This window comes from Pinus tabuliformis, chromosome 2_1 (genome assembly GCF_031772625.1).
Source record: "Pinus tabuliformis cultivar Carrire ecotype Pingquan chromosome 2_1, CPIR1, whole genome shotgun sequence".
NCBI lineage: Eukaryota > Viridiplantae > Streptophyta > Pinopsida > Pinales > Pinaceae > Pinus > Pinus tabuliformis.
This window is the reverse complement of record NC_142299.1, coordinates 771,682,013-771,707,339: the sequence shown is the minus strand read 5'-3', so window position 1 is coordinate 771,707,339 and position 25,327 is coordinate 771,682,013. Positions and strand designations below refer to the sequence as shown.

Genomic DNA, 25,327 nt, shown 5'->3' with positions numbered 1-25,327 from the left:
AAGATGCAATGAAAAAGGAATATGATGCACTTATTAAGAATGGAATTTGGAGGTTAGTGGATCCTCCTGCAGGTATCAAACCCATTGGTTGCAAATGGATCTATAAGATCAAATACAAAGAAAATGGTTTGCTTGATAAATACAAGGCAAGACTTGTAGCAAAAGGCTACACTCAGAAGGAAGGCGTTGACTACACAGGGACATTTGCTCCTACAACAAAATGGGGCACAATTAGAGCTCTATTTTCTCTTACAGCTCAAAATAGTTGGAAGATACACCATCTGGCTGTTAAAATAGCTTTTTTGAATGGCGATTTGAAGGAGGATGTTTATATGTTTCAGCCTGAAGGTTTTGCTGTCAAAGGAAAAGAGAAAAAGGTATGCAAATTGGTTAAGGCTTTGTATGGACTGAAACAAGCATCTTGTGCATGGTATGAAAAGTTAACTAAACACCTTCTCAAGTTGAATTATAAGTTATTTGATCTCGATGATGAAACTCTTTTTGTTAATAAAATTGGAAAGTCAATTGCATATTTGGTTGTGTATGTAGATGATTTGATGATCATAGGAAATAATGATGACTATATAGAGTCCCTTAAAAGAGAATTATTGAAAGTTTTTGACATGACAAACTTGGGTTTATTACATTATTATTTAGGGACTGAAGTTGATCAGAAACCCAAATATATTTTCATTTCTCAAAAAAAGTATATTGGACAACTATTGGATAGATTTGGGATGCAGGATTGTAATTCTATCACTACTGCTATGGAGCAGAATTTGAAGCTTAATTCCACTGAAGGAAGTATGTTTGAAGATCCAACAAAGTACAAACAACTTGTTGGAAGTTTGAATTTTATAACTACTATTCGACCTGACATAGCTTTTGTTGTAGGGATACTTTCCAGGTTCATGCAAAAGCCATGTGAAGATCATTGGAATGCAGCAAAGCGAGTGCCCAAGTATTTGAAAGGCACTCAAACATATGGCATCAAATATTCCAAAGTTACAGATTTCCATCTCACCGGCTATTCAGATTCAGATTTTGATGGAGACAAGGAGAATGGAGTCTCTACTTTTGGTTATTTGATTAGTCTTGGATCAACAACCATTAGTTGGAAATCATGCAAGCAATCTGTTCCTATTGATTCTACCACCAAAGCTGAATATGTTGCAGCAGCTCAAGCTACAAAAGAAATCATTTGGCTTCACAAAATACTTGAAGACTTGCAGGAGAAACAAAATGCTTCAACTCCACTACTCGTCGACAACTCTTCTGCAATTCAGTTGGCCAAGAATCCCAAGTTTCATGATCGAAGCAAGCATATTAACACCAAATATCACTTGATTCAACATTATGTAGAGGCCAAAGTTATTCATCTAACATATTGTCCTACTTCAGAGTAGATCGTAGACATATTTACAAAGCCACTGGGACGTGAAAAGTTTGAAAAGTTCAAAATGTTACTTGGCATGTCAGATGTCCCTTTGGATTAAGGGGGGAATGTTAACTAATCCTTTGGGATTGTTATTGTATATTGTATAATATGTAATTAGTTTTACATTATGTTTTTATGGTTAATAAGTTACCGAGACACAACTATCTCGTACCTATATTGCATTTGTATAAATAAGTAATTCTATCAATAATATGATGCTCTTTCCTTGTGCTCTTTGATTGTGTTCTTTTATTGTGGAGTTTATCTAGGCTTGTACAGGATGAGATGTGGGTGGGTCTTGAATCAGATGCCAAGAGTAACTTACTCAAGATGGTCATAAGCTATGTTGAAACTTTACCAACGGGTGAATCAAATCCAGGTTTATGCTTTATTATTATTTCCTACCCATATGCCCATACATAGTCAGGTCTATAAACATCCTTCTGATTTTTCTACTTTATTATTTTCAATCATCGTTTATGTACAAGTAATGTTATGATCTATTATTGTGGACATGTCAACATGTAATTTCCCATTTTCTATCTAACTGTCCAATGCACAGTCAAATTTATAAATTGCAAAAGACATTTCCTTTTTTCTTGTAATGTCTCCCTATTGTTTTATGAGATAAAAAAAATTACTACAGATGAGATCAAACCCGATCAGATACTGAGATCTCTGTGTTAAGTTTATATTTATCACTGTGAATCTGCGTGACTTGCCTGAAAACAGATAAGATTGTGGGAACACTTTTGAATCGTTGATTTGATTAAAAGGGCTACGTAACTATTCCATTTACTTAGTTTATTGTGAGTGAAGAAAATCATATCAATTAGTGTCACAAAAATTGCCAAAAGATTAGCGCTTTCATTACAAAACGAGAACTTGGTTAAAAAATTGCAAGTTCTTGAAAAATTTGACAAGATCGGAAGTTTTTTTAAAAGACTACATGCAATTGCGCACATTTTTTATATTATAAATCCCAAAAAGTTAGCCATTTTTCTTACATGAGGTCGCTGATTTCGTATTTGCAAGTGAGAAATGCTCTAACCTTTTGTTAGAACACAAACTTGGTGTTTATTCTGTGGCTAAGAATATTTTAATTCAATTGTAAAAATTAAAATATTATGCCTTTCTTAAAAAAAGTTGCCAAATTTTTGTTGTGTCGGTCTAATTTTTTGCGTTTACCTCAGCCGAGTTATTCCGAAGTCTGAGTTTTGCCAGATTATTGGACATTGAAAGAAGTGGAGTGCTTCTATATCCCAGGGTGGGAGAGGTCCACGTTTTATGTACCTGGGTAATGCTAAAAAAAGAAAATTATTTTGTTTTGACATCCGATGGAATATTGAAAGAATCAACTTGACATAGATTCATTTAAAGTCATGATCTTGCAACCAACTAGAGATTTGTACCTGGTTTTTTTAATTCCTCTCCATGCGTAATAAATTCAGAGATATAGTGATGTGTGGTTTAACAGTAAGTTTAACTGGGTGAATCTCACGAGACCATGGTTCAAATTTCATTCAGTATAATGTCGTGCTTTGATCTCGGCTAATGGAGTAGACTCCCTTTATTAGTGAGTTTCAAACCTTGCTAAATCATAAGAATTTGGCATATCTTACTTACAATTGAAATGGATATATGCTTTCTATTAACTAACTTTAAAAATATGATTTTCAAAACCAATATTTGATTGCATTAATATTTCCCTTTTACATTCAAATGACAATAGTCTAGAGCCATTGAGATCTGTTTTTCAAGATTGTTACCATTATCTTGAGTTCATTACAAATACTATGGTTCTCTTTTCTGGATTCACAAGTGAAGCTGATCTTATCCTTCATTATTGTCATCCTATTAAAGTGTGGTATTGTGCTATCATTAAGGTCTTCAGCTCCTGTTGTTTTAGATGGAATGTGTGTGACATTCCTAGATATGCCCATCCCATTTTCCAATGTTTAAGGTATGGTATATTTGTTTTTGACAGTGTCATCTTAAACGTAATCAAAACATAATTACTTTTACTTAATTAAGTCTTTCTCAGCGTTTCCATCTCTCTCATACTATTTGTCATGCTAAAAATTTCTTATTTATAATAACCTTCGATTGTTCTTGGTATGATAGCTTCCTTTTTATTTTTTGGATCTCATTCCACGTGATAGTATTTTCCACTATGTCAGTCTTCCAATGATCAAGTACCCTTGAATGCAAGACTGTTAATAGCAAGCGTATATCCATTTCAATTTTGAATTTATTAAGCATCAAGAAGAATAAAAAACTAGGTACAAGCTTCTAGTTTCTTAAGAGATCTGGGATTTAGATGAATCTTTGCTAGCTGAACGCAATATTATTAATAGCAAGAAAATCCATGTTAACTCTAAATTTATGCATGGAGAAGAATTGAAAAACCAGGTATTGCTTACAAGATCTGGAATTAAGATGAATCTATGCTAAGTTGATTCTTTTAATATTCCACCATGTGATAGCATTGCAAACTGTTGGTAACTATTCAAAATTTAGGTGTACTTCATAACTTTAATTTTTTCTTTCGTTTATATTACAACCCTGCCATGCATTAATCCTGCTAGTTGTTGGCCATGATGTTAATATTTTAAATTCAGAGAATTGGAAGAGTTGATTGTCAATTTCAACCAAATGAGGTGGCTACCTAAGACGCTGGGTTTCGAACTGCTAAACCTCTGGAAGCTTTGTGTTCATTCGAACGAGATCACACGGCTTCCATATTCAATCTCACACATGATGTCTCTCTGCTTTCTGGATGTCCACACGAACAAGCTTGGAGACCTTCCAAAATATCTTGAGAACCTGATGAATCTAGAATATCTGGACCTCAGCTGCAATTTTAACTATCTTGTGGCTCTCCCAGAATCGATTGGGGGTCTCATGTCTCTTATCAAGTTAAACATCATATACAATTAGATTACTACACTGTAGAACTCTATTTGTTAAGTAGAAAATTTGTAGCATCTAAAGGTGGAAGGGAATCCTTTGGTTCTACTCCAAACCCAAGTAGTAGATTAGAATATGGATGCCATCAGGGAATACTTGGAAAATAGGTTGAAAGCCTAGAAGAACAAGTGTGGAATGAAGAGTGCGCAATGAGTGAATCTTGGTTGCACTGAAATTGGTGGCATGTGTAACACCAGTCTCTAATTTTTCAAAAGAAATGGCGTGGCAAGAGTGTCAATCTAAGGACAATGACAACTGCTCGTCATCGATGTGCATCCTTTCCTACATGACATTCGTCATCACCTCTTAGCACGATGTGACACCTCACCGTATTCCCTACCACATGTGATAGCTCAGCTTATAAATCCTAAATGTGGACGAAATAAAGCAACCTTTATTATTGAGGATGCTATGTTAATACAACAGTGTACTGGAGCATTTTACATTTATATTACGAGTATGTTTTTTTGTTTTCTTTATATGGTTTATTTCATATATCTAATTACAATATTATGTATTATAAGATTTACTATAAGGAGTTTAAGGAGTTAAAGTTGTTTCACTATGGGATTTGAAACTAGTGGAAGGAATAACATGTCATTATACTAACCAGGTAGATGGAGGGATAACATCACATTGTACCAATTACTTGGTCATCGCGCAAGGAAACATTACAATTATAAAATTATTACCATGCAAATTATAAAATAATGAATTGCATCATGTGGAAAATGATGTCAATTGACTTATATCAATCACATTTAATTTGGTTGTGTTAGTTATATAATATTGGATTGTTAGAATTACATATTTTAGTTGGTGAGACTTGTTGAGATAGTGTAATTTGATCATTTTAAATATTGTTTTGGTTCTCAATCATTTTTTTTTCACATGTGATTCATGGATACCCACAGTCACTGGGTGGCCACTACGTCAATGGAAATATCTGAGCTTGATCAAGGGTATCAAGCACCGTGGCCAATAGCTAGGCCTAACCCCAAGGGCTTCGGGGAGAATTGACCCTGTGACCTCCAGAACGGCGAGGCACTTATCTGACCAATTGAGCTAATCCTTGGGGATTGGTTCTCAATCAATTTATACATTCAATGATGCTATTTAAACAATGAGGCTTTTGCCTAAGGGGGCAACTCAATTGGTGATGGCCATGATATGAAGTATGATAAAAACAATGAGATTCAAAGTTCAAATCCCCAAGTGTCAAACCTTAAAAAAAACAAGAAACAACAAGAAGATTTTTTGGTACTCAATCAATTTATACATTCAATGATGTTATTTAAACAATAGGAAATTATAGTTTCACCAACAATTATGTGCTCACAAAACATTCAATGATGATATTTAAACAATAAGAAATTTATCATTTCACCAACAATTATATGCTTATAAAGCAATTGGAAATTGTCATTTTACCAACACTCATATCATTGGATTCCTGAAAGAAAGTAAAAAATCTAAAACCTTTTAGACTTATTCTTTATTATCAAAGTTGAACTTTCTAGCTTCAGAAATATATATTTTAAATTTATTTAAGAATGATATATCTATGGTGATGAGGAGGAGTCTAGTATACTAAGACTAAAGTTGGTTTACCTAAGGTAAGATAGTATTTGGGATTCTTTCAAAGTTTATTTCTATGCTCAAAAAACATCAAGAGAAGTGTTTCAATATCACCATAATTTTGATGAGTTAAAACATTAGGAAGGTTGGTAGTGTCAAGTATCTTTTGAAATTGTGATATATGTTCGAGAATATAAGAGGAAAAATTTTCATCCATAAACATCTTCATCCCATGGTGTTTTGGTAATTGACCAATGCCTAGTTTTACTATGCAGATAATGGAATTGACCAATGCCCAATTTTGCTATGCAGATAATGAGAATTTTCTCTTATTTTAACAATGTTTATTTTCCTCTTTACATTAATTGCAACATAGATACTTTTGATTTATCTTCATTTCCCTTTTCCCCAACTCTATATAACATGGAAATTTTTTCCTAAATTTTGATGTAATAATATTTTCAATATTATCCTTATTTTCCGTTGTATAATAATCTTTTTAGTATTATCCATTTTTTGCAAAATGACCTCTTCCTTTATTTCCCAATGGTTTAGTCAACACTTGGAATTCTTATGTCATCATTGCTTAAATCAAAAGTTGTTTTCGTTAGAGCTTGAAGAAATTTCATGAAACCATTTCACTATAGGACCATAATCTGACGTCAAATAGATGGTAAACATCCATTAAATTTTTAATATGAGTCTCTTACATATCACTTATATGTCAAGATAAAGATAAAAAATTGGACCTGTACATGTCTAAAAATCCACTCACATGTACAAATTCTCATTATATATGCATTCAACATCAAATAACCAATATAAAAACAACACCAAATCAACATTAACAAATTTGATAAAATGACAATAAAATCCCATTTTATTCAACATATAAGTGACACTCATATTGTATCGTCAATGATAAATGGTATTTTTAATCATCAACCTAACATCGTATATGCCATGCATAAATAAAATAGTATTTCAGTAAATGTCAATTATTGAAGGGAAAAAAATTTGGGGACACAAAGTACATTCATAGCTATTTCATAGAGCCTAAAATTTACTAAGGTGATTTGTAATTGTTAGTAAGACTAAATTTACTAAGGTGATTTGTAATTGTTAGTAAGAGTTTCATACCCCAAAGGTTAGAATTACTATTATATAGAAAAGAGGAAATTGGTACTACGCTATATTCATTTCTAATATATGAACACTTCCTTCCAAACAACATATTTAAAGTCATTGTCATGTTTTCCATAACTACCTACAACAATATAGTAATTTGCAGTGACTAATAAAATGTGATAAATTGTGCCAACTAATAAAATGTGGTAAAGGGATATTCAATGGCCATGATAGTTTATATAGAAAATATGGATTGGTTTTGTCAATGCCTAGTCTCTTCATCATCCTAACTAACATGAAGTCACATCAAGAATTTATGTCCATGACATGGTTATGTAAAAGATATGGATGGGGTAGATCAAAATGTTTTCTACAATATTGTTGCATGTGGTTTACATGAGGTTTTAAGGGATCTATACAATGGATTTAATTGTTGAGATGTTTATAAAGCATACAATAAAATCATATTAGCACTAGTTTCAAAAGGATCTTCAATGATATTATATGCTTAAATAATGAACTCTCCATTATTATTGGTAGAATTAAACAGACAATAATTTATAAAGATAAGAACAAGAAAATCTATGAAATGTAAAAGGGATATTATTGGTAACATTAAATTCTAAAGGTAAATACTAAATTGTAAAATAGTTTCATATATCCCTGACATATCAAAGGATATATTTCACCTTCTCATTTCTTATGATGGTTTTTGATCCACTTTTTCTCTCATTTGGTTATCATATTCATGTTTATCGATGGTGGATAATATGATGCCAAAAAGTGTTAAAACATATTACTGAATTCACTTTCTTAAAAATTATATTTTTTAAGGATTTTAACATATTTTTATTATGTGCTATTGTTTTGACAAGTTAACAATTTATGAATATAAACTAAGAATCCTAAGGCCAATGTACAAAAATAATTGGTTTATAAGCTATCCCCATAAATTATGATAAAAACATAACTTAATCTCTTAGAGGAATTTATAGAAAATTATTGTATGGAATGACTAGCATATGAAAAATGAAGAAGGGCTTTGACATGACAAATGACAAGGGAGAAAATAGGAAAGAGTGAAATGTTTTGTACCTAATCATCTTCCTTGGAAAATAGGCCAATAAAGTTAATTTTGTGTTCAAGATGATGAATATATCTGTCTTTCTTCCCCAAATAAAGGTATAATCACTTCTTAGGATATGTTTCAACTTCTCATTTCTTATCGTGGGTTTTGATCCATATTTTTATCTTCTTATTATGAATAATTCCCTAAATAGTTAGGGAACTATTCATGCAAAGCAATTTTAAGGGAAATTCAGTCAGTTTAGTTGAAAATTCCATTCAAGTTTACGGTATCGATTCAGTTCGTCATCTTCACTGCCTACCTCCTAGACCTCACCATATATGGTCAGCCAAACAATGATCACTGCAAATTCCTTTCCACGCGTACATTTTCTACTCGTCAGAGGAGGACAAAAATGGGTTGCTCGTATTGGATTGCATGAATAGTGTTTGGACATACAAATCCCATGTGGGTAGATTTAGACGCAAAAGATTAATAACATTAATTAAATAGAAAAATAAGGCATACACAAAATAAAGCTATAAGTTCAACATCAGTCTTGTAGGAAGCTGAATCTCCAGATCTAATTATTAAGCATTACAAGATTATTAGCAAAAAAGTATTGGAAGATGTGAGGAGTCTCTTTGATTGAATTGATGCTCTATGTTTATGATGGAAATGAATCTCAGTGTGATGTTATACGCACACTATCAAAGCTTTCTTGCATAGAAAGCCCGGTGGAAACTAACTCTCACATAGAAAATAAACACCATCCCAACATAATTTGAATTATTAGATCTGCCTTGTTGTAAAAAAAAATGCGTTCAGAAGCATGAAAGCCATGAAAGCATCAAAATCATTCATGGATAAAATCCACAATTTACAATGCTCATTGGGAAAAGTTATACATAAATGCACAATTTACAATGCTCATTGGAAAAAATTGTCCGCAAGAAACCCATACCACTTGAATATTGAAGCTAGCAAAAGTGTCGCATAATCTAGTATTAAATTTCGCCAATCCTTTGCACCTCTTAGTGCAATTGCTAATTTCTATATTATATAAAAAACTAACTATTTCCACGCAAACCAACACCCACTGGAAAAAAGCATTGACTTTTCTAAATCAAACTTGTTGTTTTATTGAAGGATGGCCCTACATCAACGCAAAAATGTTTATTCAATTGACAGATATCATGGGATTTTTAGTTCTAAACTTTGTACAACACCAAATACTTCCAACTTCGCTTCCAACAAGTATGCGTATAGTTCTAGATGAATGAAGGATTTTATAAATAAAAATCTTATGCATCCTTTTTTTTAAATAAACTATTGAGCTTTTGTGTGGTTCCAAGCGATTCATGGATCAAATCCTCTTTTGAAATAAAAAATGAATTTTTCATGCTCCTTTTTTAATTGGACTCTGACAAAGTTATCATTGTAGAGACCCACAACAAATATAAAAAATTGTTGTACGTTAACTTTTCAGTGAATTATTCACATCCTATCTCACCTCTGGGTTGCGCTGATCTTGGAGATAGTCACACTATCTCTAGTTGTTGATGTGTGTTGATCATGGATATTTTCACACCGTCTCTATCTTCTAGGGTGCGATGCTCACAACAACAAATTTATTGGTAGGAGTGACCATTTTCGCATCTGGCATCTTCTTGGAGCGTGACTTCTACTCCTGAGATGCCACCCTCAAGCTATAATTCTTTATGTTTTCTCTATGAGCACACGCAAATTTCAAATGATACTCTTAAGGAGTTTTATGCAGCCTCGCGCTTTGATAAGATGACAAGTATTGAGAAGCGAAAATAGAGACAAGAATAAATTCAAAATAGAGGTGGATAGAACTACTCTTCTCATCATTGAGTAGCAACTAAATAGGGGAACATCTATAATAAATAACTAGAGTAAGACTCAACTAGAAATAAACTAATTGAATTAAATTGAAACCAACTATGAAAACTAAGACACAAGTGGTGGTTAGAATTACTTATTTCATCAATAAACACCTCTTGAAACAATATTCTAATTTCTAATAAACAAAGTAAGTTCTTAAGTTAGTGGTATTTTTACTTTTTATGTCACATAAAATGCTTTGTTGACATTTATTTCTGGAGTAGTCTTTAACACGACTTTTTAGAAATGATGTGACATAGCCATGTATGTCATACATACCCATGGACATTTATTTCTGGAACAAAGAGTGAAGATGGAAGAACCTATGCAGATTGTAGTAGAATATAGAGAGGTGTTGGGATGAAGCTATTCGTTTCATGGTAGGTAGATCCGTCCACAGACACTAAATTATCTCGTGACATATTTCTATGCAAGGCAACTTTGGCACTTTGGCAATGGCTATATATTGTTCTGCCACTTATTAGTTTCAACATTACGATGTATCAAATGTGAGAAGTATGTAGACAATTACTTCACTAAACTTGTTCAAGTTATTTGATTTCGAATATTTTAAAATCACATCCGGAATCATAAAAAAAGTAAATTGCTTGCCTTAGTGATTGTTGGAGTGGAAGATGAAGAGTATACAATTTAGAATACGTATAGTTTATTGTGTTATTGTTGGAAGTTGGGCTAGGGATTTCTTCGCCAACATGTATATCGTTTGGATGACAAGCGATGTTATTGATGATTTTGTTGTGCTTTTTAATGCTTCGAAAACATCTTCTCTCCCATTTAATTTCAAATATGAGAAGGGAGGTTGCAAATCTCGACTTTTTAAATGGAAGTAAAATACATATGTTAAATTTTATGGAGAATAGGAAGGAAAATTTGAAATGATATCTTAAATTTGTGAATAATTACAATACGATATGCAATACCGATATGAACATAAAAGACATCTTGGGATATAGTGTTTGGACTGCTCGCATGCATGGTAAGAATTTCCAATATGAACCACCTGCTGTCATGCACTATTTGATGGACAATATTCCATCTTTGAGTATCATCAATTGAGTAGACTTATGGGTTGGGTAACTTAATTTATTATGTTGGATACAAGTGGGGTCATTAACCAATTTTTGCAATTAAATGTTTAAAATAATTTGAAAATAATAATAAATTTTATTATTATTTTTCTTAGATGAAATTTTTAATTTTATATATTATAAATTTAATTGTTAAATATATTAATATATTATTATTATAGTGATAATAATGAAAGTGTTGTTGGATTTAATTTGGAGACAAGGCATGAACAAGTTCTATAGAGATGAACGATGGAGAAACAGGAAGGTGAATATGGGTGGACGCTGCGTGTCTGAAGCATGTCGACGCAGCTGGCTGTATCATCCGCATAAACATCTACCTAGTAACAGGGCAGATAATATATTTTTACCCATCCTCCATAACAAGGGCTTTTTACACAGTCTTTTTTACAGTGCCTGCCTTACCTGCACTACGGTTTGAAGTATTGACCCAGGGTTTCAAGCCGTTTTATCGACTTGCTGCTCCATCTCTTAGCAGTTACCATAGGCAGCTGGCGATACGTTGCTCCTGACAGCGATGGACCTCGATTTGGTGGATTACTCGGAAGAAACGTTAGTGGAGGGTTCTATCTGGACTACCCCACATTCAGCTAAGCTAGGGTTGCATCCATTTAGCAATGAATTGCATGAGGCAATCTCTGGCCTCCCTTCTCTCTCAGGTCCATCTGACCACTGGGTGATCTTATCGGACGACCCCCCAACTTGGCCGTCCCTCTCCTCTCCCCTGTCGTCTCCGTCTTCCCTAGGGTTTGCGTCAGGGTGCCTAAACCCTAACCCTTCATCCCCTACCCCTGGTCACATCTCCCACCCCCCACTGTCCGCTTTTCCCTCCACTCCTCCCACTCCATCTTCCACTTTGAATCCCCTGATTTCGCCATGCTCGTCCTCGCCTCCCTCTAGCAGTTATACCACCGTTCCCCCCTTAATGGGTGCACCCCTTGACAACTCATTCATTCCCCCGCAGAACCCCCCTGTATCGGAGCACACCCCTCACTATCAAGGAGACATAGCGGCTGAAGTTAGGGCTTGCAAGAAGACCAAGTGCTTCTAGACCAAAGTGGTCAATACCTTTCTTAAGCTCGAGGAGGATATCTAGCTCAGTGAAACTATGGACTTTGGAGACAGGGTGCTAGTTGGAAGAGTCTGGGGTCGAAATTATTTAGTGGCTCATTTAAAAAACATGGACATCAGAGGTCTGGGGGCATCATTTAGCTGACCTGCCCACAATACATAAATTTGTGAAAGAATGGTTTTCCCTACGCTTCTCCAGACCAGACCACACGAATTGGGTTTTATCATCCTACTGGCATTTCGAGCATGCCCCAGTCCTCCTGAAGCATTGGTCTCCAATGCTCGACTCGGACACAAAGCACCTGGGTGTTGGCTCGATATGGGTCAGACTACTCGGACTCCTGTTGCACTTTTGGTCCGAAGACATCTTCCGGCATATTGGGAACTCAATTGGCATATATATGGAATCTAATAAATCCTATTTATCTACAGGCAAGATGGCTTTTGTCGGAATTATAGTTCATATGGACACCAGGAGAGGGCTTCAAGAATACATCACCATTCAGTGGAGATCGTTCACCCGGAAGGACCCACTGGACTATGAAGGCATACCTTATAGATGTTGTAGGTGCCATAAAGTCGGACATGTATACAAGGATTGCCCCCTAATCACCAAGAAGGGTCAGCAATCAGAGATCAATGAACATGAAGCCCACACCCCTCGGGACATACCTCAACCTACTACGGAGTGGAAGACTAGCCTCAACACACCTCAACTGAAGTAGACATACCTCATGAGAAATAATCAAGGAAGAAGCGGGAGAAAGCTCCTCTCCGGCCTCCCTCCCCACCTCTAACAAGAGAATGGGAGGCTATAGGGGACACTCACTCCATGGGTATGTCAAATTCTCCTCTCTCTTCTGCTTATACATATTTTTTTTCTCCTGGTTTGCCATCCCTATCTCAGCATGTTTGGTCTTTGGCTACTTTGGGCCCTCCCTTTAATCCCCTCCTCTCGCACCCCCTAGCTCCTCTATCAGCCGCTTATGGTAAAACACTGCCCTATTGCACCTCTCCCTTCTACTTACTCTTTCCCTCAGCCTTCCCTCTCTGATGATCCTTCCCCCCCATTACCTTCCCATACTCTCTTGGTATCCCGTTACCGCCTTCGCTCCCGTATGCATTCTTAGGGCCTTGAAGTCATAGGTTTCAAGGCGGTATCCCCTCCCCCCATTGCCCCCCCAAAGCTTGGGGGCATTCCTCTTATCTATCCAGAGCCAAGCATCAGGCCGGGAGGAGATTGCATCTGGCAAATAGAAAACCATTAATTGGGCCCTTAGAGTAGAGCAAACCCCTCCGCCCCCCCTCCTCCATGAAGCTGCTCTCCTTTAACTATAATGGGATGGCTAGCCCAGATAAGAAACTATCTGTAAAGTGTCTATTTGCCACAGAGCTGGTAGACATCATATTCCTACAAGAAACCCTTGGTTCTGCTTACACCATTACACACCTTCTCGAATCCTAGCTACTTAGCTAGAATTTTCATTCCCTTGATGCCACTGGAAAATCTGAGGGTTTATCCTTGGGCATTCGTAATCATACCATAAAGACTATGAGGGTTTGGGGAGGTCGGGGATACCTGGCTGTGGATATCTACTCCCCCACTCTAGAATCAGAATTCAAGATCTATAATGTATATGGCCCCTATCAAGATAGAGCCGCTTATTGGAGATCCTTGTTTAATTCTACCCTCCTGCAACAAGATAACATCATCATAGGGGGGGACCTAAACTTCTCCCTGGGATATGCGGAATCTTGGGGAAATCAAGCTCAGGTGGATGCACTATCCATCTTCTTTGAAAATCTCCTGGAGTCCCATAGCTTTATTGACATCCCCTTAGCCAAAATGCATCCCACCTGGAGGAATAATAGAAGAGGGGAAGCAAGCCTGGCCAGATGACTCGATAGACTCCTTACCAAGGAAGACTTGGTTAATAGGGGGGTCCGTATTAGACAATGGGTGAGTTACGAAGGTCTATTGGAACATCGAACCATCTACCTAGAGTTGCAGGATGTTGCAGACAAACCCAAGGCCTCGTTCAAATTTAATTCCACATGGCTAAGAGATATGGAATACATCAAATTGGTGACTGATTTTTGGAAGGAAAACCCCCCAGGCTCATCTGGGAACCTCAGCCAGGACTTTACACATAACATGAAGGAGTTGAAAGTCCTATCCAAGGCATGGGCAATGAAGAAGAAGGAAGTGGACGATCTGATCCTCATATCAGCAGAGGAAGAAATCTTATCTTTTGAGGAGGCTACAAGAGGAATTGCAATAACCCAGGAATAAAGGGATAAGCACTTCGTGGCTCTGCTAAAGAGAACCCATATCTTAAGAGACAGAGAAGAGAGTTGGCAACTCCGAAGTTGGGCCATCTGGATAAAGGAGGGGGATGACAATACAAAATTCTATCACAAACATGTCAACGGGAGGAAATCCATTAACACCATATGCGAGCTCCAAGATACTCAGGGAAAAATTGTTCAATCCTTAAGAGAGTTGGCTACAATGGCATGCTCACACTTTCAAAATATATATAAGGCTCCACCCAAAGCTACCTTTGCAGAAGTAATGCATATTGCGCAGCTCCTTCTAGGCTACATAGATCAGGCGATGAAACAGGAACTCTTGTGAGACGTTTCACTAGAAGAGCTCGAAGCTACATTGAAGTGGCTAAAAAAATACAAGATTCCAGGGCCAAATGGTTGGACTATGGAATTTTATTTAGATTTCTTTGAGGTTTTAGGAACAGACCTCCTGCAGCTCATAGAGGAAAGCAGAAGAAGTGGAAGGATTTTGAGAGGCCTCAAGTCTACCTTTATAGCTCTCATCCCAAAGCTAACAAGCCCTCCTCCTTTGATGACTTCAGGCCTATCTCTTTATGCAACTATATATACAAGATCATAGCCAAGATTATCACCAACCGTATTAAGCCAATGCTATCCCTCCATATATCCCACAAGCAATTTTCCTTTTTGCACAAAAGGTAGATGCATAAGCCGATAGGCACCACACAAGAACTCCTTCACTTTGTGCAGCTAAGGAAATTGAAAGGAATGATACTGAAGATAGACCTATCTAAAGCATTTGACAGAGTCAACTGGCTTTACCTCCGCATCCTTTTAACCCACCTAGGATTTCCTTTCTCTTTCATTAAGTGGATCATGAGCTGCACAACCGATGTGCCTTACAGTGTTCTTATAAATGGATCAGCATCCCCCTCTTCTCATGCTGAGAGGGGACTCGGGCAGGGTTGCCCCCTATCCCCTCTATTGTTCCCCTCTACTGTTCCTACTTACCATGGAGGGCCTCAGCCATATTATTGGATAAGAACACAGACAGGGGAGAATCAGGGGCATCAAAATATTTGATTCAGCCACATTGACACATCTGCTCTTTGTGGATGATGTTCTCATATTTCTCAATGGCAGCCTTGGCGACCTCATAGCCCTCCACCTCATCATGGGTACATTTCAAAAGGCCACTGGGATGGTGCTGAACGAATCTAAATCCACTATAACAGCACCAAGATGCTCCCAGAACAAATTACTTTTTTGCCTTAAGGAGATTCCCCTTTATGACTCATCCTATAGAGGAAGGTTTAAGATATCTGGGCTACCGACTGAAGCCATTTGGATATAAAAATGCAAAATGGATCTGGCTCATTTCTAAGGTAGAAAAGTGTTTAAAAATTTGTTACCATAAGTATCTATCCAAAGCACATAGGCTGGTACTGATCAAAGCTATTCTGAAGCAATGCCTATTTACTGGACGACCTTAGCTTGGATCCCCAGGGGCATTTTGGATATATTACAAAAAATATGTTGTCGCTTTCTATGGAAGGGAAAATAGACAGGAAGAATATTTGCTTGGACTAAATGGGAATCTCTGGCATTGCCTAAGCGCTGGGGTGGTTGGGGAACACGGATATTGGATACTTTTTCCAAAGAACTTGCAATAAAGTTGGGATGGCAGCTACTCAATAACTACAACCTTTGGATGAATTTGTCACCTCCAAATACATCAAACCCATAAACCCACATGATTAGGTCAACCAAGGTCATAGATCTAACTGGAACATATCTATCATCTAGAAGGCGGTAATAAAGGTTATGGATCTGATAAGAAACGAACTGACATGGAGGATTCAATTTGGTTCCCTGGTGTGCATAGGAGAAGATCCCTGTGTAGGTTGTGGCAATGCACACAGACTTCTAGCTGAACTGAGACTTCACCTAGTAGAACAGGGTATAGCTCACATATGCCATATTACGGATAATGACCAATCTTCTTTGACTCAGCAAGCCTCTAGACATGGAGCAACACTGAATATTCCCCCACCGTGGAACCTAGAATGGAGACACTACATTTCTGTGTTAACAGAGGACCACATCAGGATTTCAGAAGGAGATGATGAGCTCATCTGGGCTTATCCAAAAAATTGACATTATGCCCCTAAGATTGGATATATATTACTATTGGATCCCCTTAAGCTGGTAGCCTCTGAGTTGTGGTGGAACCTTTTATGGAAATTAAAAGCAGCCCCAAGGTCGAAGCTGCTTATGTGGTCTATACTAAACAATAAGGTCCCGACAGGTGCAATTCTTATGAAAAGATCTTTCTTAGGGCCTTTCTAGTGCCACCTCTACAAAAACAATAATGAAGACACTGAACACCTCTTTCTGAACTATCCTGCTGCACAAGAGCTATGGAATGGCTTCCTCGCATCACTCTCCATATCTTGTAGATGGCACGACAACAGTTTAAAGGAAGCTTGGAATACCTGGTGGAATGAAACCAATGGAAAGGAAAGAAAAATACTGCTGATCATAAGCTCGGTACTGTGGATAGCCAGGAATCAAATCATCTTCCAGCAAAAATCCCCCCACTGGCCTTCCATTCTGAACAGAGTATCCACAGAGTACCATATGATACCTAAAGAGGCCACTCAAATCCAGCACAGGAGAATCGAGGCAGAAGTCATCAATCACTCCCTACCATGGGCCTACTTTGATGGCTCAGCTCAGGAATCGGGATGTGGAGGAGGAGCTATACTACACTTATCAGATTCACACTCTTTTAAAATTCAAATGGGTTTGGGCAGGGGAACAAACAATTATGTTGAGCTTCTAACCACCAAATACCTTATCCAATATGCATTACATAAACATTGCACAAATCTGCAACTATTTGGTGATTCAAAACTGGTTGTTAACTGGATCAACAAAAAACACATTTGCAATGCATATACATTGAAGCATATTCTGGATGAGATTCATAGAATTATCATGTCTTTTGACTCTTTTACTTGTCATCATATTTACATGGAGCGGAACACCGTTGCTGACCACTTATCCAAAGAAGCAGCGATCAAGGATGACAACACTTGGATGATTCACAAGGAAAAGGATGGTGTCATTTATTAGCATTATCACACACCTTTTATAGATCCCGAATCTATTTGAGCAGCATTGCAATGAACAGAATACATTTTTGATGTATAGCAGTAAATATTTATCAGAACATATCACTCCCTCTCAGTGAAGAGGTCAGATAATTTTACTTTTTTTATTTATTTCCAAATACTCCTTGTGTGGAGGAATGCTCAAAGTCTTTTCACTTTTGAATAGGCAATGCCTCACTATAGTAATGCTTATGCAGAATGTAATTTTCTCCTATAATGAAAATGACGACTTTTTCCATGGGAAAAAAAGAATAAGAAAGTGTTGTTAATTAGCACTTTTATATAATATATTATAGTAATAATATTTTTTTAATAGTAATGTTACTGTTTTTGCATTTTTTAAATTGTTACCATTTTTTCACAAGTTTAATAAAAATATAAAATTAATTAGTATAATATATTAGGAAAAAGTAGTAAAATAGAAATTGAATTAAATAAATAAAAAGATAAGCAAGATTGTGATATAGGTGTGACTAATACAATAAAAGGTTGAAAAAAGGCTAAAAAATAATTAATATAATAAATTTATAATAACTCCAAAAACAAATTTAGAATTAAAATTGATACATATATATTATTTTTCAATTTTATCTTAAATATAAAGCTAATTACATATCCCTTTTATATTGACACCTTTAAAATGTTTTAATTAGTATTAATGTTAACTTTAAATCTATCATATATATTGAAAGGTATTAAATTCTAAGAGGTATAATATTTTTTTCAAATTTTCCATTTTTAAAAAGGTTGTACTTCTCTACATTTTATCCTTTTCAATTTTTCAAAATTAAATTGCATTTACATATTTTTTTATATATATGTGTAACTCATCTCCTCCATATTAAATATGGAAGAAATTAGACATCTTCTTCATATACACATCATTGAAATATCTTAACAATAATAATTTTTTACTTTCAATTGTCTCATATATATATATATATATATATATATATATATATATATATATATAATTCATATTTAGATAATTTATTTAAAGGGACAATGAAATATTATATTTATAATTGATATTAAAATATTTTCTTGAAAAGGTATATTGAAATAATTTTGGTTTTTTAATATATATTTTTAATATTGTTTCTGAACTCTATATTGAGTAGGAAAGTAATTACACATCTTCCCTCATATTGATATTTTAATCATAAAAATGTTTTAGTAGTAATCAATATCATTTCTTTTGTTATTAATATTATTTTAAATGTTAAATATCAATTTTATCTTCCTAGGAGAATGATATTTTCCATATATATATATCTATATATATATATATATATATATATATATATATATATATATATATATATATATATATATATATATATATATAAAATAATAATAATAATAATAATAATAATAATAATAATTTTATGTAAATCCATGTGAAACATTAACAAAATTATTATACACATATTCAATTAAAGTCTTTATATATTTTCTAAATATATAACTTAACGCTGAAATATTTTATTTATTATTTTTATATAATATTATAGTTTAACTTTGTATTTTATATTAAAGTGTAAAAAGTGTTTGTCATTAAAAAAATTATCTTATTAGTCCCTGCCTGGGACTAATAGCGATCGATCGATCGTTGACCTACCATTACTTGATACTTTGACCGGTTTTTTTCGGTGTTTTCGCATTTTAACCTAAGTTTGATGCTCCCAATTTCATTCAACAAAATTTTACCCAAAGTTTTTGGTTCGGAAAACAATTGAGGTCTTATTACAGCCTTCACGTTGCCCGATGCAAAAATATTGAGGCAATCTCATCTTATCCAAAGTACGTTGTGGTAGGCTGTGGAGGCAAAGTTTGCAATATCATCTTATCCTAAGTTCTTTCTGGGGCCTGTTCCATGTTAAGCCAACACCTAATTTACACATTTGTTCATAGAGATATTTGCAAGTTGACCACTTTTCAGAGCCCGTGTTTACCACCCAAGCTTACACAGTGTATGGAACCCTGTCAAAGCTTATATCACAAGTAGAGAACCCTGCGAGGAGCCTTTCACCTCTGTGTACTCGTTCCTAACTCTGGTGAGTTATTTTGATCTACACCGAAGCCATCAACATGACATTGAGCGAGAGACCACCTTCTGGTTACATAGCTTCAACCCCAAAAGATGTGCCAGGGAAGCCACGCACCGTGGGATCCCACCTGATAGATGCAGGTGCCCAGATGCTTCAGAGCTTCACCCCTGTGAAGCAGTTTCAACAGGTATTTGATTTCTTGATCTTTCTTCTTTTAATTTCCTGAAGTGTTATCAGAGAATTTGGTTATGCTTCTTCAAAATTGTTTTCATTATAAAAATGATTACAAGTAATCAGTAACAAAAAAATAAATTTCCCTAATCAAATTGCCCTAATCAAATTGCTAGAATGCTAACCTGCTGCAGTGCTGCCGGAAATTAATGATAAATCACCTCTGTGGAAGCTGCGTGCAGAAGACTGGTACTGATATTCTGATGGTCATTCAACACGCTCTCCTTGAGCTGAAGGTGAGTGGCGTCAATGCATTTTGTATAATTTTCAACTGCTGCATCCCAATTTTTTTCTCTGAGTCATTATCGGAATTCAAAGTGCCTCCATCCATGGAGTTATCATAGCAAACCCGTTAAATAACGTCATTTCCAACATAAGCTAATGTACATGTGTGAAATATACAACCTACTTTAATGTAAATGCTGATGCGCTTTATAATATGAAATATAATCCATACCGATGTCTCTGCAGAAATATTCAATGATTTCTGTATATATTTAGGATCTACATCTTGATGGAAATGTACGGGCCAAACTACTTCAGTCTACACGGAATAGTAACTGTTGTGGTGAAGCACACTTCAGAATCGGAATTATCTGGTAAAATACCTTGATGTTTTCATGCTTTTCTTTTTCCTTTACACACAAGTTTAGCTGAGGGATTTACAGAATTGCCTCGCGTAACCAGCTGGATATTCTAGAAATCAGATTTTAAAACAACAAAATACAAAAGTGATGGAATCTGATGCAGTGGAAACATAGTTTTCTTCCCATACCCGGATTCAGAATCATTTGAAGAGCCAGTGAGAATAGCAGAGGAACCATATAGACGTCAGGCTAAAGTAAAGGATTTTAATTAAAAAAATTACAACTGACCGAATACAAAGAATTGATGCAGAAGATCGTAGAATACCACATTTCCAAATAAGAAACGCTACAATTTTTTCCTTTTGCAACAATGCTCTCAGCTGAATGTTGTCGTTTTATTCGCACTTTCAGTTAAAACCCTAATTAAATTGCTATTTACAGTTCATACCTTCTGCTGTTTAATATTTATACTTTACGTTTTGAAAGACTATGGTTATTTATAATTCATAGAGCTGAATGATATTTTTATACAGATGCCGCAGATTTTATACAAGGAACACCTGGTGTTTTTTCTCAAGCCAGGTGTTCTTTTCTGTGACTAAAATAAAATATACTGCTGATAAGATACGTGTTGCTTCGACCACCATACCAGATCTATTTTAACCTGTCAACTAAAATAAAATGAAGTATTCATAAGATACGTGTTGCGACCCCAGTACTATTTTCTTGCTACCAGGAATCCAAACAAATAGAGAATAAAAGGCTGAGATGAACACCATACCTGAGATTGAAATAGGTCATAGGATGCCCTGCTGCTTGCTCGCTTGATGACTGATAGAAGCAAATAACAAATTCAATTTCGTTTGTATTTTAACCCTGAATTAAACCAAGCATTTGCCACTAATGAAATCAATAGGACAAGTGGATATAGAAACCTTCTCTCCGCAGAGGGCTTCTGCAACAATTCGCGTCTGATCCTGCCGAGTGGTGAACTTGGAGAATTTCCTAATCAGGTAAACCCCTCCAGCCACACATAATGCCTTGAGCACTGCATTTATAACCCTGCTTCCGCTTCCACTTCCACTTCCACTTCCAGCTTTGTTATTATTATCCGTATAAGCAGGCGCTCCACTGCAGCTGCTCGTTTCCTCCTCCCGCAAACAAATTACATCAACCATCTTGTACTGCGTTGCCTTCAGAGAGATTGATTCAATCATTTGTTTGCCACACTGGATTGTGTCGCGTGCTAGAGGATTTAGTGCCCAACGTTGCTAGCGTGTTTGGAAGAGGGCCCAACCCGCAGGTTCTCGTATTTAGCAATTTAAATTAACATCCAGAAACTTGAGAACCCAACCAGGTTCGAACCTGTGAACTCGCATAGCCAAAGCCAAAGCCGAAATGGAAGAGGGCCCAACCCAGTTCGAACCAGTGACCTCTTGATCTGCAGTCAAATGATCTGCCACTGAGCTAGAGGTTGTCAGATTTAGCAATTTAAATCAACATCCAGAAACTCGCATAGCCAAAGAAACTGAGAACAAATCCAGAAGACGATGTAATGTCAATCGACTGGGGCCAACACGCTGAGATAAGAAGGATGGTCAAATGTCATTTACAAAAGAAGAAAAGGGGACACGTGGCTTGCATGCAAGCCTGGGAGTCCACAACACGCCAGCCGCTCGACTAACAGGAGAGGACACACACATCCGTTAAGAAATTAGGAAGAGTTTATGAGGTTATGAAATAGCAATGATGTGACAGGTGGGTTGCATGCACTCCCCAAATGCTTGCCCCACGTCCTTTTAATTGTTTTATTTCTTATTAACTTTTTATTTTTTATTTAGATTACTGTTCCTACGCTCGGTGTCTTTATATCTGTAATAAATGACGTATATAATGGAGGTTCATATAAAAAACTATTTTTAATATAAAAGTTAGTAATTTTATTTCTTTCTGATTTTTACATCATATCTGATTCCTGAAATAAATAATTATAAAAACCAAACATACCATTTTTTATGATCTCAGTTAGTTAATAATTGATTATTTTCCTAAACAAGCTTAATTTTTATCATATATTAGGTCATATTGAATATAGAATAGTTTTTTTTAATTGTAAATAAAATTTTTAGGTCATATTGAATATAGAATAGTTTTCGTTTTAATTGCAAATGAAAATTTAAAATAAATAGAATGTCATATTTTTCTTCTTCTGAAAATAACTGCTTTCAATCCATTATTATAAAAAAATTACATATCTAAATACAAAGAAATTATTATAAAAAAAATTACATATATAAATACAAAGAAATTTAACCGTTTCTAAAATATTCAAAACCTAAAATCGAGTGTATTAAAAAATAATCACTGTTATCGAATTTACATTAACATAAATTTAAAATTCCAACCTTCTTCGAGTGATCGACTTGTGCATTATGTTTCCTCTTACCATCGTCGTCCCATCTTGGATGAAACGAAAAGTCCTGCATGATATCATTCAACTATTCACTGATTAGATTTGTCTATTTGATACTTGGTGTAACTATCGTTAAAGAAGCAAAACAATCCACAGCGCCTGTAAAATATTATCCAAGACTTTTTCAAGCACCGTTATGATAGTATGATCGTCCTGCGCAGCACCCACATGAATTGATGTCAGCTAGCTTCTTTGCTGAAAGCACGAGAAATGGTGCACAAATCAAAAAAGGGCTTCATTTGTGCTTGAGGGAGGCCATTCGCTTACGGCAGGGACTACCGGCTGCATGCAACACTTGTTATATCATGATATTAAAGTAAAACTACATTGCAAAAGCATCAACTTTCACTTAATCTAAAAAATTATTATCTGATCACTAGACCCATTCTTCTTATCCCAGACCCATTCTTCTTATCCCATCTAATATTAGCAAACATGTAAATAAATAAATTGTATTGCAAACCATGAAAATATGATCATACAAGCGAATGAAAACTGACACTCATACCTTGACAAAGCCATCCCCAAAGTTTACATCATTCCCAAAACTGTACGTCCAGGCAATGTGACAATTAAGTGATGTAGAGTTGAATTGTGTTAGGATAACCAAAGCGTGTTGGGAATGGTCGGTATCGCGAGCATCAAGGTTGTATAGCCCAAGGCAATATGCCAGTAAACACTAAAGTTTAACATTGACGAGGACAATTTTCTATGAATTTTTTGGTACAGATGCAAAAATACCACCGCAGCTTCCTTATATGTCACTATAGTGACATAACAACTTTGTGGCATGCCCTTCAAAACAATAATAATTTGATGACTTGGGAATGTTAATAATATTTAATACAAAATGTAAAATTAAATGATATACATTTTATAATAATATGTTACAAAATGATATGCCTGTGTGGTATATATATATATATATATATATATATATATATATATATATATATATATATATATATAATCGGAGTATTCTTTAATGTGACTTTTTGGAAATGATGAGACATAGCCATGTATGTCATACATACCCATGGACATCACAAATGATACTTTTTGAGCTGATATCTCTATTAGATTTTTCAGGTTTTCATTTAGTTGACAGTTCCTCGACAATTGTACTTGTCTTTGTTTCCATCTTAGCTTTCTCATATGTTGAGTTGCACAGTGTGTCTCATAATATATAGTGATTGAGACGAAAATGGAATGATACATATATTCATCCCACGTATACATTTTTTATTGTTTTTAAATTTCAAAAACTTGCTCTACATTTTTTCCTCTCGTGTCTACATTTTAAAATTCTTTTAAATTTCATAAATCTAATTGAATTTTTTTTAGCATCCCTATTGTGACAATAGTGTGATTCCGATGACAAAGTTTTCCTTGATGAATATTTGTGACAAAATTTGATGACATGGAAACTTACTAATATGGATCTATGATGTGCCTTGTTTGCTGCTACTTATATGACAATATTGTTGTAAAGAGAATTAGGTTGATACTTTATAATTTGATTTGGTATATGAAGAATTAGTGTTTGATTAGCAACATATTTGTTTGACAATGCAAGGAGTTTTGTCTTGATTGGGTTGAGTTGGTATAGAGAGTTTTAAATTAGTATGTGAATTGGTTGATGTTATTGAAACTTGGCTTGATATAGACAATGTTGATGAACTATTTGGATTCACATTTGATAGTGTTGGTCAGTTAGGGTTTGACTTGGTATTTGACAAGATTTGGATTGACAGTGTTATGCGACTTGTTATATTGGTTTGATTTAGTTGCAATTGTGTAATTGGTATTTAGTGATTAGTATATTGGTATTCAGTTACTCAACTTTATCAATTGGTTATTGTGCGTTGTGGACTATAGTTTTTTATGGTTGATTGAGATACGTGTATCTAGTATTAAAAATTTGAAAACATGATCCAAATAGGTGTTGAGGGTGGTAGCATTTAGTGACAGAGTATCAGATTACTTCCGGTGCAAACCAGTAAACTTATGGAGGGAGTAGGAGCTTCCTTATGGTAGGAGTTGATAAACTTGTCATGGAGTGGTAGTTTCCTTCCAGTCAGAGTTGGTGAAATTGGAGGTGGTAGCCTCCCTCAAGTAGGAGCCTGCACACTGTAATAGTTTGCACTAGTAGAAGATGTAAAATTAGGGAAATTTTGAGGTCTAAAACTTCCCTCCTAAAGAAATTATAAAATAATAGTGGAAATAATAAAATAGGATCAAATTAAATC

General features: G+C 35.3%; 1 protein-coding gene across 1 annotated transcript; it reads right to left on the bottom strand.

Annotated features, from left to right (window-relative positions):
• Nucleotides 1-21,334: 21,334 nt before the first annotated feature.
• On the bottom strand, nucleotides 21,335-22,053 carry LOC149202855 (uncharacterized). The gene is made up of 2 exons (XM_089401704.1): nucleotides 21,541-22,053; nucleotides 21,335-21,436 (listed from the first exon to the last, which is right to left on the bottom strand). Exons 1-2 carry the CDS (start codon nucleotides 21,820-21,822, stop codon nucleotides 21,335-21,337), a joined length of 384 nt encoding a protein of 127 aa, XP_089257830.1. The 5' UTR covers nucleotides 21,823-22,053.
• Nucleotides 22,054-25,327: the final 3,274 nt, after the last annotated feature.